The following is a 13,364-nucleotide window of genomic DNA, read 5'->3' as shown; positions in this document are numbered from 1 at the left end:
GAGATGGGCATGGTGGTATATGTACACACCTTTAATTCCAGCACTCAGGACACTAAGTCAAGGAGATCCCTATGGAATCAAGGCATAGCTGCAGGCTTCACAGTGAGACTTAGCCTAACCCCCCCCCCCCCCAAAATAATATATAGTACAACAAAAGAACAAAAGAGACAAGGGTTTTTAAAATAACAAAGCTTAAGAAAAGAACACCAAAGCCGGGCAGTGGTGGCGCACGCCTTTAATTCCAGCACTTGGGAGGCAGGCGGATTTCTGAGTTCAGGCCAGCCTGGTCTACAAAGTGAGTTCCAGGACAGCCAGGACTATACAGAGAAACCCTGTCTCGAAAAACTGAAAAGAGAACAGAACAGAACAGAACAGAAAAAGAAAAAGAAAAAGAAAGAAAAAGAACACCAAACTAAATGCTTTTAAATGAAAATACTTCAACATTTTTAGCCTGAAATGCTTACATACAATAGATACGACAAATATCGAAGAGTAAACGTAAGCGTGAACTGACGTACCTCTCTCTTATTTCTCCTGGCAACCTTGAGGAACTCCATAAGGATCTGTAGCTGAGCTGCATGTGACTCCTACAATAAAAATTTTAATTTTCTTTAACAAATACAAGTTCAAACTTTTCATTAACAACTGTATAACCAGTACTAGAGGTAAATACACTTATGTTATTGTACTACTTCTATGCGTTTTCCCATCTGCTAGTTGCAATTCCAAAAAAAAAAAAAAAAAATCAACTTACTTTCCATAAAGAATATCAGAAGAAGTTAGTGCTCTGCGTGTTTTTGTAAAAACCCATTTATTTAAAGGTAATGGCTTCTTTTCACCAAACAAACTCAATAAAATCAAGACAAAAAAAATCACAATGTAAAGTAGTTTCTAAACATGAAAATAATTTTCCTGGAAAATTGTATTTGCTAAGATAAGTGTTAATAAATGGAAAGAAATGTATGCCTTTCTTACAAGATTGGTCCTATTAACACTGACAAGCGGATGGAGAGAAGACTGGAAACTCTCCCTGTCAGAAAGAGGCTCTTTGGGAGTAGAGCAGCTCCCCTTGAGAATCCTCTTAAGCAATCCTGATTTGGAGTTGGGTGAAATAGTTCCTTTGATATGAAGCTATCCTCTATTTGGGGTAAACAGAAATACACTGCCCAGCATCATCCTGAGTGAGGTAACCCAATCACAAAGGAACTCACACAATATGTACTCACTGATAAGTGGATATTAGCCCAAAACCTTAGGATACCCAAGATATAAGATACAATTTGTTAAATGCATGAAACTCAAGAAGAACGAAGACCAAAGTGTGGACACTGTGCCCCTTCTAAGAATTGGGAACAAAACACCCATGGAAGGAGTTACAGAGACAAAGTTTGGAGCTGTGATTAAAGGATGGACCATCTAGAGACTGCCATATCCAGGGATCCATCCCATAATCAGCTTCCAAACGCTGACACCATTGCATACACTAGCAAGATTTTGCTGAAAGGACCCAGACATACCTGTCTCTTGTGAGACAAGGCTGGGGCCTAGCAAACACAGAAGTGGATACTCACAGTCAGCTATTGGATGGATCACAGGGCCCCCAATGGAGGAGCTAGAGAAAGTACCCAAGGAGCTAAAGGGATCTGCAACCCTATAGGTGGAACATTATGAACTAACCAGTACCCCAGAGCTCTTGACTCTAGCTGCATATGTATCAAAAGATGGCCTAGTTGGCCATCACTGGAAAGAGAGGCCCATTGGACACGCAAACTTTATATGCCCCAGTACAGGGGAACGCCAGGGCCAAAAAGTGGGAGGGGGGGAGTGTATTTGGGACTTTTTGGATAGCATTGGAAATGTAAATGAGGAAAATACCTAATAAAAAAAATTAATTCTAAAAAAAAAAAAAAAAAAAAAAAGAAATACACTGCCCAGAAAAAGTCATGCACCATCTACACACAGATATAAAATTTAATACATTTATTTTTGTAAAGTTTGATGAAAAGCAAACCTTTGAAAACATGCACACAGCCAGGCGGTGGTAGCACACGCCTTTAATCCCAGCACTGGGGAGGCAGAGGCAGGAGGATTTCTGAGTTTGAGGCCAACCTGGTCCACAAAGTGAGTCCAGGACAGCCAGGGCTAGACAGAGAAACCATGTCAAAAAAAAAAAAAAAGAAAAAGAAAAAAAAAACAACAAGAAAAAGAAAACATGCACACACAAAAATAAACAAACAAATAAACAAACATTAAGGGAAAATAAGTACCCCAAATTGGCAAAGGAAATGAAGATTGTATTGATAAATGATCCATGACATTTGGTGAATATCCTAAAATCCATATAATGAACTAAGGAATTGAAGATGAATAGGATAAATATGTCAAGACTTAAAAGCAGAATGAGAGACAGTTAATAACCAAATACAATTCTAACATCTTATAGGTTTGAAAGGGAGAAAAAAATAAAGATTAACAAAACCTTTATCTTATTATGCAACAGAATTATCTGAAGCACTATTAAAACAGACATTTGGTCAGATCTAAAATTTCTTATATTACTATTTTACAAAAGTTCCCAGAAAAGGCAGCTTGCTGTGAAACAATGCCTTCTGGACAAGACATAGCTGCTGCACCACAAACTCACAACAGCAGTAGTTACTTGTATAAGACCTCCCAAAAGACTGAGCCAATCAGCACCCACCACTCCTTTAGGGAGATCGAGGTTGTTTTTTTTTTTTTTTTTTTTTTTGGTTTTTCGAGACAGGGTTTCTCTGTATAGCCCTGGCTGTCCTGGAACTCACTTTGTAGACCAGGCTGGCCTCGAACTCAGAAATCCGCCTGCCTCTGCCTCCCAAGTGCTGGGATTAAAGGCGTGCGCCACCTCCGCCCGGCTGAGATCGAGGTTGTTAATGGGAGACTGTTGGCACAGAAAATTTTCTTGCTCAAGGAAATAGTCCCTCAGCTCTGTGCACCTAGTTAAATGCTGTTGATCCCTCCCAACACACACACACACACACACACACACACACACACACACACATACACACACACACACACACACATACATACACTCACACACACACATACACACACACACACACATACACACACACATACACTCACACACACATACACACACACACACTCACACACACATACACACACACATACACTCACACACACATACACACACACATACACTCACACACACACATACACTCACACACACACACATACACTCACACACACACATACACACACACATACACTCACACACATACATACACACATACACTCACACACACATACACTCACACACACACATACACACACACACACTCACACACATACATACACACATACACTCACACACACACATACACTCACACACACACACACACATACACACACATACACTCACACACATACATACACACATACACTCACACACACACATACACACACACACACATACACTCACACACACATACATACACACACATACACTCACACACACATATATACACACACACATACACTCACACACACACACATACACTCACACACACACACACATTAAAGCAAGAGGGGATTTATTAGGAAGGTGGGGTTTGGTGGGAGGGGAAAGAGGTAAAGAGGATATTGGGGTAAAAAATGATTAAAATATATTATACACATATGTATATATGTAGAAAATCGTATAATTTTTAAAAAGATCAAAACAAAACAAAAAAGGTACTATATTATATTTGACAAAAACCTAAATAATAAAAATGAGTTCGTGCTACAGGAGGGAGGAATGAAATTGAATTTTCTCCTGAGGCAGAGAAGGAAGTTTCAGCTAAGTAGGAAGGTAACATTGGTTCTACTTGCTTCTTTATCTTAAAATCTCTCTCTCTCTCTGTGTATGTGTGTGTATGTGTGAGAGAGAGAGTGTGTGTGAGTGTGTGTGAGTGTGTATGAGAGTGTGGAGGTCAGAGAACAAGTTTTTAGTGTCAGTTGTCTCCTTCTACTGAGATCCAGGGACAGAGGATTTGCATGGCATGGACTTTTACCCTCTTGCCAATCCTCCACCTACTTAGTAAACATCTATCAATCCTCTCCCAAGCCCTGTACTAAACTTGACACCTGGTACTCCCAATCCCAGAGCCTCTGCTCTACAATATATAACTTAAAGTTCACAGTTTGTTATATCACTGTTAGCCCAGTGCACAGTTTTGTCAAATTTGAAAATCTATTATCCTGTATTCATTTGCCTTAGGGCCTACAAAACAGGGGCTGGAGAAATACCTTTTCATATGTGCTTGATCTAATAATCAGTTATTGACAATGGCCTATTATTTCCAAACCTTTCTAGGTATTTTTCATTATATAATAACTAGATCATCATTTAAAACAAAGTATCTTTTACGTTTTGGCACTACTTACTGCTTCCAGTTGTTTCTTCTTCTGCACTAATAATTCCAACATGAGGTTGACATTGGCCAAATCAAGGTTATCTTGATCAGTTCCTAGTAGATCTTGAAATATTTGCCACCTATGCCCATTCTAAAATTAAAAAACAAACAAAAACAAAAAACATGGTAACTTAACAAGACAGCATTAGATTCTAAAACAAAATTTTAAGAAATATTTTCTAATACACCAAAAGTAAAATTAACATTCATATTCTAACTTGCTTCTCCACAATTACTGGAGGTACAATTTAAATACTGTTGCTACTTTGAATAAATTTAGCTAACAAGTATAAAAGGTACACAGAAGACAAATATTAAGTTGACATTTCTAAGTATTATAAATGAAAACACCAATATTTTCTGTCTTGCAGTTGGTGAAATGTTAATTTAAGCTCACTTGTCTCCATAGTTTGGAGCTAATCCTTTTAATTAAGAAACTTTGAGTAGTATATTCACAATACCTTTACATATGACCCTTCAAATGTTAGATATAAGTAAACTATCTATTGTGACACCACCAGACCCTGTAAATGATGGTTAGGCTGATAAACTGTTACAGACAATGCACTTAAGAAAGTTATTATTTATTTATCTGAGTAAAATACTCTTAAATAAGCTCCCTTTACAAAAGTCCATTCTTTACTAAGTATTAATATCTATTATTGAAATAAAAACATTAAAATTAATTCAGTAGAAATAGGAATTAAAAGGACTAAAAAATATTGCTTATTTCATAGAGTACGTCTCTACTCTATATGAAGCCCTTGATTCCCTCTCCAGCACTGTAAAACCAACAAGAACAGAAACAGTAACAGGAGCTGAGACGTACGGTGCTACTCACTGAGTGGTCCAACTTGAACCTCTTTTCCTCAAATCTTTGCTTCTGTTTGAGAATGAGTTCATTCACTGAAAATAAAGCACACAAAATTTGTATTTTTGTTAAATTTATTTACCTTCTAATTGTTCTGCTCAGGTAAATTTTTATCTTAACTTTACAGAGTCCCAAATTTAAAGAAATGTAAAGTAGTAGCTTTCTGTTCTATTTTGAATTAGGAATCAGTTTTTATACTCATTACTACTACAACTTCTATTACTACAGGAGATTCTTTATAATATACACCCATCTTTTATATGTTACTCAATAAAGATAACTTTTCACCATGTGAAAGCATTTAAGTGCCTTCTGAAACACAAGATTTGAAGACTTTTGCTTTGTTGTAGCTTTTCTATAAATACCTTGAAGGATGCTGATAATTACACAACTCCATCTCATCCTTCTTAGTAATATGATTATTTTTCCAAATCTCAGACATCATATAACTTTTAGAGATGCCAAATCTCTTCTCAACCATGATGTGAGTAATCTAAGCCAAACTAGCCAATCTGTTCTCTGCCAGTAATTTATGAGGTCTGTTTCCGTTTACAACAAGGTCTTACCATGTATCAAGTCTGACTTGGACTCCTGATGCTCCTGCCTCTCCAGATTATAGAACTGCCATGTACAGCCCTGAAACAGTCTTAGCCAACAAGAGATGTGCTGTTGTCTTTCAGATGTAGGTAAAAAATTATCTCCCTGTCTCCAGAATAAGATGATTTCTGAACTTTCTTAAAGCCATTTTGAAGTTCTAGGGCAGCTATGCAAACGACGAAGGTGTATGCTCATAAGAGAAAGAATTTTACATTATCAATAGCTCTAGAAATTCTCCTGAAATGAATACAATTTAAATAATGCTTAAGACACTTTACTTGTATTTGGGGATGTTTTGCATTGTTGTTTGTCTTACAGTCAACTAATACCAAAACGCTAATATAATGTGCTAGAAATCTCTATTAGGATACAGAACTCCCTTGGGTGACAAATGGAACAAGACAGAGATGGTATGCAAGATGAAATGCCAATTATCATCCACTTTAAAAATAAATCAAGATCAATACCAAAGAAACCTTAGGTTTGATGCTTCAAATATTAATGAAATGATCCACACCACAAATAATTCAAATTAGCGTGAGAAATATATATGATGTAGTAGCTGTAATATAATGGAGTAACCAATACTATCACTGATACAAACTTACAAATACACAAGCCATATGAAGGCCAAGTAAGAGTGGAATAGAAATTTGCTATACTCTCTTTATTAAATAACAGAATGAATGAAAAGGAATACAGATAAAGTGTATATTGTGCGTGTGAGTAACCAACTCACAAAATAAGAGGAGAGTTTTGTAAAGGTTAACAGGGTTAAATGTTACGAGTAGAAATATTAACACATCAGTCTGATTCTAAAAAGTAGAAAACATTTAACAAAATCAATACAATCTACAAGACAGAGAATTTGAAATAATACATCAAGAATGAACAAGTAAAAATAAACCACAGTGGGGGTACCAGGGCAGCTAAGAGGTTAGCAGACTTGTTTCACTGACAGAAGACCAGCTTCAGTCCCCAGCACCCACCTAGCACTCACACCTAGCCTTCTTGGCACCAGGCACACAGTTAGTACACATAAATACATAAAACATATAATAAAAATAAACCAATCTTTTTATTTTTTTTAAAAGATTTATTTATTATTATACATAAGTACACTGTAGCTGTCTTCAGACGCACCAGAAGAGGGCGTCAGATCTCATTATGGGTGGTTGTGAGCCACCATGTGGTTGCTGGGAATTGAACTCAGGACCTTTGGAGGAGCAGTCAGAGCTCTTACCCACTGAGCCATCTCCCCAGCCCAAACCAATCTTTTTAAAAGAGTAAGACAGAGTTTAATGTTTCTGTTACATTAAGTTATTAACAAGTGAATAAGAACTGTGACTTAAATAGTTACAATATTGCATATTTGAAGTCTCACAGGCCATTGTATTTGACTGATTCTTTCCAACACTATTACATAAAATTTTAAATGTTGCAAATTGTAAAATAGTAATAGAAAATGAAGGTTAAAATGAAAAAAAGTTAATGAAGTACTATAGCCTACAATGATAGAAAGATTATACTCCAAAGGGGGAAAAAAGCCAGGTATAGTGGTACATACAGGTTTACAGGCCAACATTTGAAAAGCTGGCATGGTAGGATTACAAGTTCAAAGACTTGATTTTACACTTTAAAATGAGAATAAAGCAGAAGTTTCTACTAATAACAAGCTACATATATTAACCACTTAGCATGAGACTTTTAAGACTATCATATTCAGATTTTCATATGTCTAATCTGGGTAAGCAATAAATTCTCAGAAAAATACTGGAAAAAAAAGGTAAAGTAAGGTTTTAAAAAGAAGGTAAAACCTTTATTTACCCTTTACACAACCTGTTTGTGGTTCAGTGTTGCCATCTGAAGAATAAGCATAATAATACTAGTATAAGACTACCATTAAATAAATGTATGTCCATAAAGCATATAACAGCTGGGTGTGGTGGCGCATGCCTTTAATCCCAGCACTGGGGAGGCAGAGGCAGGCAGATTTCTGAGTCGAGGCCAGGCTGTTCTATAAAGTGAGTTCCAGGACAGCCAGGGCTACACAGAGAAACCCTGTCTCGAAAAACAAAACAAAACAAGCATATAACAGTGCCTAACAGGAGGTCTGACTGGCTAAATATGTTTGTGGGACAGAAAGAGACAGACAAATGGGAAGAGAGGTGAGGGGTAAGGAGAGAGAATGAGAGAATGAGGCAGGGAGGAAGGAAGGGAGGGATGGCAGAGAGTGTCAAAGAGTGGAAAGACAGAGGAAGGGAGAGGAAAACATTGTAGAGCCTCCCTGTGCAGCCCAGGCTTAAACTGAATTTAAACCCCCCTATATCATCATCTGAAGTGCTGGCCGATTACAGGTGTTCACCACCATGCCAGATCTAAATACAGATACTAAAATTTGCAAATAAGAGGCTGATTCACAATAAACGTAAGAAAACTTGAAGTACATATTTTGCAGACACAGAAACACATACAAGTGGAAAGTGGGGAAAATCTAAAGACTAGGTCCTGAAAATGGGGTAGTCTTAGAAGACCAGGGAGAGAGAAAAGGAACTCTGAGTATACTGAGGGAGTTTAGGTTTTGTCAGAATTTCCTCCCTTTTCAAGTCTGAATAATTTTCTACATTGTATTCTATCCACTTAGCCTTCCACAGCTGACCTCCTGCCTCCTGTGAATGATACTATGAACGTGCATACACAAAAACTTCCGCAGAATTCTTCTTGGTGTCTGTCTACTTCCATGAAATTACTAGACCACGAAAACTCTTATTTTTTTTTTTTCAGAAGACACCATACTGTTTTCTACTACAAACACTATACATACATCTTTACAATCCTCTCTAGCAGCCACTTTAATGAGTATATAATCTGTGTATTTTGAGTTCCCTTTTTCATATTCTTTTGTTGTCGTTTTACATTTGCTGATTTACTTCAAAGGATACCTTAAAGGCCAGAAGTAAAGAACCAGGTGTAGATGTACAACAGGATAAGATACATAGGAAGGACGTGAGCTGCCGACTTCTCCAGGCAAGCATGCCACTCTTCTAGTACCTCCACAGGTTCAGCAACATGCACATCTCTGCTCCAGACATCACTCTGGGTTCTAATAGGGGCTTCATTAAGTTGGAGGGACTGATTAAATCAGTGGCATTGGCCATTAACTCACCCTTCAGTTCTTCTCATCTCCCCTTGATGAAGGTGGATTGGCAGTTACCTGAGTAGGTAGTGTCCTGAGCAACTTAGGAGCTCAGGCTCAGACACCTCATTTTCCTTGCCTATCACGGGAAGGGCAGTCTACTTGGAACTAGTCATCATCATGAATTATCTATCTAGTTTAGTGGCATATCAGATTAGTCTTAGTATTTCTGCTGTGCTTTCAGACTCATTACTCCTTAATCTGTACTCAAGTTGGGTCTGTAATTTTATGATAAGACATTCAGTATATAGAACTACTAACTTATTTTGAGACAGGGTCTGCCTGGGCCATGCACTGCATCTTTTGCATTAGCCTCCCAGTGCTGGTTATGAGCACATGCCACCACATCCAAGTTAAAACATCAATTGTTAAAACTACAACTAGCACATGACTACATTAGTTCCAAGTTTCTACCATTTATACTTAAAGCTATACTCACATGTCCATATCAAAATCTGTGTTCATATCCTCCTCTTCCTGTCGGGAGCCTTTCCAGCTCATACACTCTATATCCGCCTCATCCAGGGATCTCTATACTTGATCTTCCCCTTCTATCAGAAAATACTGACCAAGAACATGTTCTCCCTCCCCATCAAACATTCCCTTTGTTACTTCTCACTGTTACATTGGCAGTAGAAGCAGAGAAACACGCAATACTACATGTGGAGACATAAACTTGTCCTAAACCTCTGACAACTCCTTGAAACCTACATTCTGTCCAAACAAATTTTATGTCCAAAATTCTAAGGGCATGTTGGATTTTCTTTTATGGAACTGAAATATAACAAGAAATGGTACTAACCATGTACAGAGTCTATGCCATACATAGCCCAAGAAGATGAAAGCACCCTGGTGAGTAACAGAAAAACTTGCTTATTTCTGAGTTGGGATTTCTGAATAAGCTATTGTTTGGATATTTTTTTTGTGGAAAGAATATAGTAAAAATAATTTCAAAAACTCACCCAAGAAATTAGGATAGAGATGGTCAATATTGTCCACAACATAATTACACTTGGGACATCTATTATTGTCCTCCAAACTCTGATGAATACACTTGTAGCTATTAACATGGGGGGAAGAAAACAAAAACTTAATTAAAATGACAAATTAACATACCTGTCACAAAATACTGTCTATTGTGCTCTCACTTTCAACACAACTGATATAACATTCATTTCCACTTTTATCTTTGTAAAACAAAATACATAAAGCATTTCTTGACTGAACCATTTATAAAGTTGTACATGTAATATGAAATGTGAAATGTGAATGACTAAGTTTTAGGTTATGTAATTTATATTATACACAAGGAAAGCAAATGCCTATGGTCTAGTTAAGCAAACGTCTCATATTCTTAGAGTACTGATATCCTTAGATCACATAGTGTTCCAACAAGCTAAAAGACACTATTCTATTTAGATACACAAGCAAAGACAAACATCTAGTCAAGCATGAGAAGACCATCTTCAGCAGTAACAAAAAAGTGATTCAACATTATGTGCTAATGTTTACTAAGAATAGAAAAACAAAATAGTGTTAAAATTCCAAAAGACATAATCTTACATAGCTGAAAGAAATGCAACCAATACAACTTTTATAAAAGGTAAATTCAGGAAAAACCTTAAGTTCTTATATTCCCTTTAACATAGCAACTTTTACTTATAAAGATATATCATTGGGAATTACACATGCTATCCAATGCAGAGTTAGCTAACCATCATATAGTAGCAATCTATAAGAGAAGCAATCTAAATTACACATACAAATTGACCAAATCTGCAATTATCATTTCAATGCAATGGTATACTAGCAATAAAATTTTACTTGTGTATATGTCATATATTATATCTGTGGAAATTATTATGAATATATTGTTTACATATATAATATTTCATATACATTTCAGGGAATGTTGTTCTTATATTTCTGTGGTGTACTGCGTTTTCACAATTGCTTCCTTCAACAGGACTATATGTGTGTGATAGCAGTAGGCATATGCCACGGGTCAAAGGACGGCTTTGTGAAGTGGGTTCTTTCCTTCTACCTTTACATGCCTTCTAGAGATCAAAACTCAGTATGACAGATTTATAAAGCCAGCTTCTTTTCAATAGACCTTTTATAACTGTATGTTACCTTGACTAAATAATACACACACACACACACACACTCTCTTAACTATTGTTTTCAACTTTATCAGACAAATATCAAATTGGCATGAGAAAAAAATCATTGTCTTAATATATATGTATATTTAAATAAGCTAAAAACACATTTATAGTGTTAACATTATTTCTGTCTATAAATGAGACATTTCTTTGTAGATTTTTTAACTTGTTTCTGTGATAAGTATATATATTACTCTGACAATCAGATAAAAAGTAATTTCTAAGGAATTAGAAAGGTGCTTATAGAAAGCATTTAAAACAACCCATATCTATCCTTCCTCCTTCCAGATCATCATGCGTTACGTCACCTTTATAAACTGGTGCAGGTTCTTAGCTCCCTGCCCTCCATCAGGCGTCACTGCTCTACTTCTCTCCTCCCCTCCCCTCACACCTGCTGCTTTCAAGACAAGCAAAGCACAGGGGCCTAAAGTTGGAGTAACTGTCTGTCCATACTGAATCCCAGACTCTAGTAGCTACTAAACAATGCTGTGAACCATGCTGCAGAAAGACTGTCATCACTCCTGCAACAGCAAGACTCTGACTACCATATTACCACAAGATATGCTCCAAATCTGACTAAACACTTCCTACATTTCGGAAATACCAATATAAAAAATAATATTAAGCATTTTCATTTTCATTTTTACTAGAGGCCCATGATGAGATATACAAATACAATAGATGAAGAATTCAATGTGAAAAAGTCTTAGGAGAAAAAGGAGATGAATGATTATTATCAGGAAATAAACATGACAAGAGTTTGGCAGTTACCAAAACATCAACTAAAACCAGTTAAGGAGGAGGAACCCAGGTGGATACAAAGATGTAGAGGGGTTGACAGATAAAAGGAGAATATTTTAGATGTTAACAAAAAGTTTTTAACTGGTTGAAGCACTAAAAAAAAAAAGTAAATTTTTGAACAGTCAGTCACAAAAGAACATCTTTAATACCTTCCTCCCAAACTTAGGGAACAAGGAAGAAGAGAGAACAGCAATGGGAAAGAGTACTGTGAAATGCTGTTTTAAGAGATAACCTAACTTTTGTACAGCAGGAGTGGCTACCTACACAAACCTTCAAAATTAATAAACCATTAATAAGCCCATTAATAAACCATCACAAATGGGGGAAGTTCTTAACTTTTTTCCAGGTTCTGTAGGCAATTACTGGTTGCCAGGGTGGAAGGCACAGATCATATTCCTGTGTTGCAGCCTCTGGTAAGCAGCCCTTATTCAAGTAAATAACTACCTGCCTGTGTTCATGGAGTCATCCCTTATTATATGCAGTGGGGCCACAAAACAAACTAACAAAACCAGACAAAGACATGAGCCTGGGGAGAAGACTAGAAGAAATGCAGAGGGCTGGTAGGGACAGAAGGGAGATAAAACGGGAGTGTAATCATAATATATACAAGTATGAAATTTCCAAATAACCAAAATAACAAAAAGAGGAAAACAAATCATGAGAGTAGGAGGGAGACTTTTTGGTAGAAGAGATATGGTGGAAGCAAAGGAGTTAAGAGTGGACAATGGGGAGGGTATTATGACTAAAGGATATTAGAGATGCATGAATTGTGTAAGGATAAATAAGATTTCAAAGGGAAAAAAATGGTAAAAGAATTCTGAAAAGTTGTAATTATCCCAACAGTGAAAATATCTAACAACAGAGAAAAAAAATGACTGAGACCCTGACATTACACAGCACATGGCTCTACACAATACAAGTTGCTTTTTTAAGCCAAGAATACAAAATGCCATAACTTTATTTTAGTGGAGAACATATATAATACAAATTAAGTGTGTTGGTTTAGTCCAAACCTAACTAACCCCGAATCATATTCCAGATCATGTGCTGCACCTACTGGTAACTGAAGAATATTCGCCTATCAAATGTCATGGCTACCATTTTAAACATAAAACGACAGGCACAACTTCCAATATGGACTAAAGAAATACTAAGACTAATCTGATATGCCACTAAACTAGATAGATAATTCATGATGATGACTAGTTCCAAGTAGACTGCCCTTCCCGTGATAGGCAAGGAAAATGAGGTGTCTGAGCCTGAGCTCCTAAGTTGCT

At 36.7% G+C, this 13,364-nt stretch overlaps 1 protein-coding gene across 2 annotated transcripts in view; it reads right to left on the bottom strand.

Annotated features, from left to right (window-relative positions):
- The window catches only part of Cop1 (COP1 E3 ubiquitin ligase), a 120,214-nt gene that overhangs the window by 97,141 nt on the left and 9,709 nt on the right, over positions 1-13,364 (bottom strand). The window contains exons 3-6 of one of the 2 annotated variants that reach the window (XM_085842445.1): positions 10,084-10,181; positions 5,287-5,363; positions 4,429-4,548; positions 519-587 (exon numbers count right to left, since the gene is read on the bottom strand). In XM_085842445.1, coding sequence (XP_085698571.1) covers positions 519-587; positions 4,429-4,548; positions 5,287-5,363; positions 10,084-10,181 — 364 coding nt within the window. The remainder of the gene's footprint in view (positions 1-518; positions 588-4,428; positions 4,549-5,286; positions 5,364-10,083; positions 10,182-13,364) is intronic. The other variant, XM_085842447.1, reaches the window with a different exon arrangement.

The sequence above is a fragment of the Mus caroli genome, unplaced genomic scaffold (assembly GCF_978045245.1).
Source record: "Mus caroli unplaced genomic scaffold, Mus_caroli_1 scaffold_1, whole genome shotgun sequence".
Taxonomy (NCBI): Eukaryota; Metazoa; Chordata; class Mammalia; order Rodentia; family Muridae; genus Mus; species Mus caroli.
Note: the sequence above shows the minus strand (reverse complement) of the source record. Positions and strands in the feature narration are given on the sequence as shown.